The sequence below is a fragment of the Oncorhynchus kisutch genome, linkage group LG11 (assembly GCF_002021735.2).
Source record: "Oncorhynchus kisutch isolate 150728-3 linkage group LG11, Okis_V2, whole genome shotgun sequence".
NCBI lineage: Eukaryota > Metazoa > Chordata > Actinopteri > Salmoniformes > Salmonidae > Oncorhynchus > Oncorhynchus kisutch.
Window position 1 is genome coordinate 81,687,477 of NC_034184.2, and position 7,500 is coordinate 81,694,976.

The window sequence follows — 7,500 nt, forward strand, 5'->3', positions numbered from 1 at the left end:
TGTCTAGGTAAGGTAACCTTATCACCACATATCAGTTGTTGGCTGAGTATGTCTAGGTAAGGTAACCTTATCACCACATATCAGTTGTTGGCTGAGTATGTCTAGATAAGGTAACCTTATCACCACATATCAGTTGTTGGCTGAGTATGTCTAGGTAAGGTAACCTTATCACCACATATCAGTTGTTGGCTGAGTATGTCTAGGTAAGGTAACCTTATCACCACATATTAGTTGTTGGCTGGGTATTTGTAGGTAAGGTAACCTTATCACCACATATCAGTTGTTGGCTGAGTATGTCTAGGTAAGGTAACCTTATCACCACATACCACATATCAGTTGTTGGCTGAGTATGTCTAGGTAAGGTAACCTTATCACCACATATCAGTTGTTGGCTGAGTATTTGTAGGATTCCAGATTATAAGCACAACCAGAGAACAAAATCACAACATTCAATCAGGAATGTGCATTACTGCATTGAATACTTCAGCAATAAGGCCTGAGGAAGTATGGTATATGGTCTCTATTCCAGGGCTAAGGGCTGTTCTTCAGCACGACGCAATGCGGAGTGGTATATTGGCCATATATCACAAACTCCCGAGGTGCCTTATTGCTAATTAGAGCAGGAAAAACAAATGTTTCGTCATACCTGTGGTATACGGTATGATATACCACGGTTGTCAGCCAATCGGCATTCAAGGGCTCGAACCACACAGTTTATAATGTATGCTACGACACAGCTGCTTACGGTACTCTGTCTTCCGGGTGGTCTGCAGGTGAAGCTCGCTGTTGTTTACCTCAGGTCCCAGTTGACTCTCTCTCTCCCTCTGCTCTGCCTTATCAGCCCTGAGCAGCAGCACTTTGTGTAACAGGTCAAAGTTCCATTCAAAGCTGCCTGCCTGCAGACGAGTGAGAGGGAGTAGGGAGGGTGGGAGGGAGGGAGGGGGAGGGCTGGTTTTTGAATGGGGTGTAGCCCGTCCCACGGGAGCCAATGAACAAACAGAGAGCTAACTCAGAACAGAACAGTCGTAAGCCTCAAGTGGTCTACTCTTGGCTGTCAGGTACCTTCAGCACAACACAACAAACCAAAGAGAGTGTGATGGTTATGCTCCTTGTCACCCACTCACCATGCCTGTTTTCAAACTCCTTTCAGATCCGGGCGCCTTGAAAACACAGGTGAGACAATGTGTGTGTGTGTGTGCGTGCGTGTGTGTGCATGGGTGTGTTTGCGTGTGTATGTTTGTGTCTGTGTGTGTGTGTGTGCGTAGTGTGTTGGCATGCGTAGTGTGTGTGCACTCGTGTGTTTGCGTCTATATGTTTGTGTGTGTGTGTGTGTGTGTGTGTGCGTGCGTGTGTTTGCGTGTGTGTGTGTTTTTGTGTTAGTGTGTGTGTGGTGTGTGTGCATGCGTGTGTTTGCCAGCGTGTGGAGATATGTGTGTGGATGTGTGTGTGTGTAGTGTATGTGCATGCGTGTGTGTGTGTGTGTGTGGTGTGTTGGCATGCGTAGTGTGTGTGCACTCGTGTGTTTGTATGTATGTGTGTGGATGTGTGTGTGTGTGTGTGTGTATGTGCATGCGTGTGTGTGTGTGTGTGTGTGTGTGTGTGTGTGTGTCTTGGTCCTCACTCCTTTCTCTCCTCCAAAGTTCTGCTCTTTTCTGTTTGAACGTTTGGAAGACGTTCCCTCCCCTCTATTGACATTATCCAGGAGACTCCAATTGACTGATGTCAGCATGAACAGATAGAGAGTGAATGCAAGTCTTGTGTAGATGATTTGGAGAGTTGTGAAGGCCAGATCTTAGCTCATATCTGCAGTCCCATGTCTTGCATTTCATTACTTTTCCACTTTCATACTGTAGCAGATTAGGGGCAGCAGGGTAGCCGTTCAAATCCCCGAGCTGACAAGGTACAAATCTGTCATTCTGTTCCTGAACAGGCAGTTCCTGGGCCGTCATTGAAAATAAGAATTTGTTCTTAACTGACTTGCCTAGTTAAATAAAGGTAAAATAAATCAAAATTATAGTTTTTGAAAATGCATGATAAGACATGAATCATCTTTGGCAGCTATTTGTGGTTAAGGTAGATTGTTGATTCTGTGATTCTGATGAAGATTGTAATTGGTGATTGGGGTTATAATACGCTATGCATTTAAAATACATATGGCTCAATGTACGCTATGTCTGTTTGCAGAGATAGCAGTGGATTAAATATTTATTGAGTGTTTGCACAGCAGAGCAGGCGTATTCATAACATTACCCAACCTGTCCTACATATTCATAACATTATCTAACCTGTCCTAAATGTTCATAACATTACCCAACCTGTCCTACATATTCATAACATTACCCAACCTGTCCTACATATTCATAACATTACTCAACCTGTCCTACATATTAATAACATTACCCAACCTGTCCTACATATTAATAACATTACCCAACCTGTCCTACATATTAATAACATTACCCAACCTGTCCTACATATTCATAGCATTACCCAACCTGTCCTACATATTAATAACATTACCCAACATGTCCTACATATTCATAACATTACCCAACCTGTCCTACATATTCATAACATTATCTAACCTGTCCTAAATGTTCATAACATTACCCAACCTGTCCTACATATTCATAACATTACCCAACCTGTCCTACATATTCATAACATTACCCAACCTGTCTTACATATTCATAACATTATCCAACCTGTCCTAAATGTTCATAACATTACACAACCTGTCCTACACATTCATAACATTACCCAACCTGCCCTACATATTAATAACATTACCCAACCTGTCCTACATATTAATAACATTACCCAACCTGTCCTACACATTAATAACATTACCCAACCTGTCCTACATATTCATAACATTACCCAACATGTCCTACATAGTCATAACATTACCCAACATGTCCTACATATGAATAACATTACCCAACCTGTCCTACATATTAATAACACTACCCAACCTGTCCTAAATATTCATACCATTACCCAACCTGTCCTACATATTCATAGCATTACCCAACCTGTCCCACATTTTCATAACATTACCCAACCTGTCCTACATATTCATAACATTACCCAACCTGTCCTACATATTCATAACATTACCCAACCTGTCCTACATATTCATAACATTACCTAACCTGTCCTACATATTCATAACATTACCCAACCTGTCCTACATATTCATAATATTACCTAACCATCCACTGCAGTAAGAGTGAAAGGCATTTACTGGTGATGCAATGCAACAATACTTTTGAAAAACTAGATGATTACTTCTTGCATTACTTATAAATTCAGAAAAGATGTTTACGAGAAAATACATTATAATTCCTGTCTGTTGTTCAATGACATTCAATTCAGAAATGAAAAAGCTTTTAAGTTGGTTCCAAATGAGCGAGTTGACCACATGTCAGAGACCACTATGATGTCAGAGAACCACTATGATGTCAGAGACCACTATGATGTCAGAGAACCACTATGATGTCAGAGAACCACTATGATGTCAGAGAACCACTATGATGTCAGAGACCACTATGATGACACACAAAATGTGTTTGATGGATCCTTTTTGTCTTCTTCGAATGCCTCTTAAGGGGAAAGTAATCAAAAAAAGTAATCAGATTACATTACTGAGTTTGGGTAACCCCAAAGTTACATTACAGATTAAAATGTTGGACAGGTAACTAGTAACTGTCATGGATTACATTTGGAAAGTATCCTAAAAAAACGCTGAATGTGACACAATATACTGACACAGTAGATGTAGTTTAGTGATGTATGCTAGTATGTAGGTGTACATGATGACATCTATTTTGTGAAGTTTACCACTCCCTCCTGCAGCAAAGCACCCCCTCAACATGATGCTGCCACCCCTGTGCTTCACGGTTGGGATGGTGTTCTTCGGCTTGCAAGCCTCGCCCTTTTTCCTCCAAACATAACGATGGTCATTATGGCCAAACAGTTCTATTTTTGTTTCATCAGACCACAGGACATTTCTCCAAAAAGTGTGAACTTTGTCCCCATGTGCAGTTTCAAACCGTAGTCTGGCTTTTTTATGGCGCTTTTGGAGCAGTGGCTTCTTCCTTGCTGAGCGGCCCTTCAGGTTATGTCGATTATAGGACTCGTTTTACTGTGGTATAGATACTTTTGTACCCTTTTCCTTCGACATCTTCACATGGTTCTTTGCTGTTGTTCTGGGATTGATTTGCACTTTTCACTAGTATGTAGATGTGTAGCTTAGTGATGTACACTAGTAGGTACACTACCGATCTAAAGTTTGGGGTCACTTGGACATTTCCTTGTTTTTGAAATATATATTTTTTCCCCCATTAAAATAACATAAAATTGATCATAAATAAAGTGTAGACATTTGAAAATATATATATATATTTAATGTTTATTTAACTCGTCAAGTCAGTTAAGAATAAATTCTTATTTACAATGACAGCCTAAGAACAGTGGGTTAACTGCTTTGGTCAGGGGCAGAACGACAGATTTCTACCTTGTTAGCTCGGGGATTCGATCTAGCAACCTTTCGGTTACTGGCCCAAACCTCTAACCACTAGGCATAGTGGAAAAGAAAGAGCCATATCACAGACTGGCCAATTATAAGAAAATATTAAGATGGGCAAAAGAACACAGACACTGGACAGAGGAACTCTGCCTAGAAGGCCAGCATCCCGGAGTCGCCTCTTCACTGTTGATGTTGAGACTGGTGTTTTGCGGGTACTCTTTAATGAAGCTGCCAGTGGAGGACTTGTGAGGCATCTGTTTCTCAAACTAGACACTCTAATGTACTTGTCATCTTGCTCAGTTGTGCACCGGGGCCTCCCACTCCTCTTTCTATTCTGGTTAGAGCCAATTTGCACTGTTCTGTGAAGGGAGTAGTACAGCGTTGTATGATGTCTTCAGTTTCTTGGCAATTTCTCACATGGAATAGCCTATATTTCTCAGAACAAGAATAGACTGACGAGTTTCAGAAGAAAGTGTTTTGTTTCTGGCCAATTTGAGCCTGTAAATCAAACCTACAAATGCTGATGCTCCAGATACTCAACTAGAATAAAGTAGGCCAGTTGTATTGCTTCTTTAATCAGGAGCGAGAGATTAATTAACAGTTTTCAGATGTGCTAACATAATTGCAAAAGTTTTTTTTAATGATGAATTAGCCTTTTAAAATGATAAACTTGGATTAGCTAACACAACGTGCCATTGGAACACAGGAGTGATGGTTGCTGATAATGGGCCTCTGTACACCTATATAGATATTCCATTAAAAAATCTGCCGTTTCCAGCTACAATAGTCATTTACAACATTAACAATGTCTACCCTGTATTTATGATCAATTTGATGTTATTTTAATGGACATTTTTTAAACATTTTCTTTCAATAACAAGCACATTTCTAAGTGACCCCAAACCTTTGAATGGTAGTGCAGGAACTGTATGTAGGTTAGTGAGTGGAAACATTAGGTTGATGTCATCACCCTCTCTGAACAATCCTGTGTTTCAGAGTGCAGTGAGAGTGAACTTGGTTGGTAATGAAATGACTCAGTGTGTGTGTGTGTGTCACAGTGGTGTTTGTTTTCTGACTTTGCAGGAAAAACCCGTGCACGGACGGCGCTCAGATCCAGGTTAGTGCATTCTGAACACACCATGACAATAACCGTCATCTCCTACCTATTTGACTCTCACGCTCTCGCTCTCACTCTTTCAATCTCTCTCTTTCTCTCTCATTCTCTCACTCTCTCGCTCTATTTCTCTCTCTCGATCTCTCTTTCTCTCACACACCCTCTATCTCTCTCTTTCTCTCTCTCATTCTCTCACTCTCTCGCTCTATTTCTCTCTCTCGATCTCTCTTTCTCTCACACACCCTCTATCTCTCTCTTTCTCTCTCATTCTCTCACTCTCTCGCTCTATTTCTCTCTCTCGATCTCTCTCTCTCTCACACACCCTCTATCTCTCTAACTCTATCTCTATCTCTCTCTTTCTCTCTCTCATTCTCTCACTCTCTCGCTCTATTTCTCTCTCTCTCGATCTCTCTCTCACACACCCTCTATCTCTCTAACTCTATCTCTATCTCTCTATTTCTTGCTCTCTCCTTCTTTCTCTGTGGGAATAAACCATGACATACTGCAACCTCTCAAATCAAAGAGGAGGAGGGTGTAAATTGCCTGTAAACTCTCCCCGCTTTCCTTTGTGATTTCCCCTCTGTGAAAAATTCTTATTGACTCACCAGGCAGTGAAATCAATAGGCACTTGATTGCTTGGGACCTTATCATTTCATAATTATCCGCACTCGCATAGTTCTGTCTGCTCAAAGGCGAGTTAACACAGGGTTTGTCCTTGTGTTGATGGAAGTGCATTTCGTGCCCTAAGACTCGGTTCTCCTCACTGATAATTGTCATGGTACCGGTGTCTGTGCCGGGTAGGGCAAGCTAACACATGTAGCCCACACTCAATAGGTTGTTACATGGATTCAGGTACCAACAAAGCAAGTCATGTCAGTCCTCAATCTTGCCCTGATGTCTATAGTTAGAGTAGAGGAATAGAGTGTCAGAGTGACATAGTTCAGGACAGCAGTGCTGCTGTAAGACAAACAGGAAACGACCAGTTGGTTGTTATTGTGGAGCAGTAACCAGGTCTAGTAACCAGGTCTAGTACCAGGTCTAGTAACCAGTTCTAATAACCAGGTCTAATAACCAGGTCTAATAACCAGGTCTAATAACCAGGTCTAGTAACCAGGTCTAATAACCAGGTATTATAACCAGGTCTAGTAAACAGGTCTAGTAACCAGGTCTAGTAACCAGATCTAATAACCAGGTCTAGTAACCAGGTCTAATAACCAGGTCTAATAACCAGGTCTAATAACCAGGTCTAGTATCCAGGTCTAATAACCAGGTATTATAACCAGGTCTAGTAAACAGGTCTAGTAACCAGGTCTAGTAACCAGGTCTAGTAACCAGGTCTAGTAACCAGGTCTAATAACCAGGTATTATAACCAGGTCTAGTAAACAGGTCTAGTAAACAAGTCTAATAACCAGGTATTATAACCTGGTCTAGTTAGCAGGTCTAATAACCAGGTCTAGTAACCAGGTCTAATAACCAGGTCTAATAACCAGGTCTAGTAACCAGGTCTAATAACCAGGTATAGTAACCAGGTCTAATAACCAGGTCTAGTAACCAGGTCTAATAACCAGGTCTAGTAAACAGGCCTAATAACCAGGTATTATAACCAGGTCTAGTAAACAGGCCTAGTAAACAAGTCTAATAACCAGGTATTATAACCTGGTCTAGTTAGCAGGTCTAATAACCAGGTCTAATAACCAGGTATTATAACCTGGTCTAGTTAGCAGGTCTAATAACCAGGTCTAGTAACCAGGTCTAATAACCAGGTCTAGTAACCAGGTCTAATAACCAGGTCTAGTAACCAGGTCTAATAACCAGGTCTAGTAACCAGGTCTAATAACCAGGTCTAGTAACCAG

The 7,500-nt window shown here is 41.2% G+C and overlaps 1 protein-coding gene across 3 annotated transcripts in view; it reads left to right on the top strand.

Moving 5' to 3' along the window:
- Positions 1 to 7,500, top strand: part of LOC109885250 (guanine nucleotide exchange factor VAV3) — a 218,414-nt gene that overhangs the window by 147,374 nt on the left and 63,540 nt on the right. For all 3 annotated transcript variants that reach the window (XM_031836405.1, XM_031836407.1, XM_031836406.1), the window contains exons 18-19: positions 1,151 to 1,173; positions 5,615 to 5,648. In XM_031836405.1, coding sequence (XP_031692265.1) covers positions 1,151 to 1,173; positions 5,615 to 5,648 — 57 coding nt within the window. The remainder of the gene's footprint in view (positions 1 to 1,150; positions 1,174 to 5,614; positions 5,649 to 7,500) is intronic.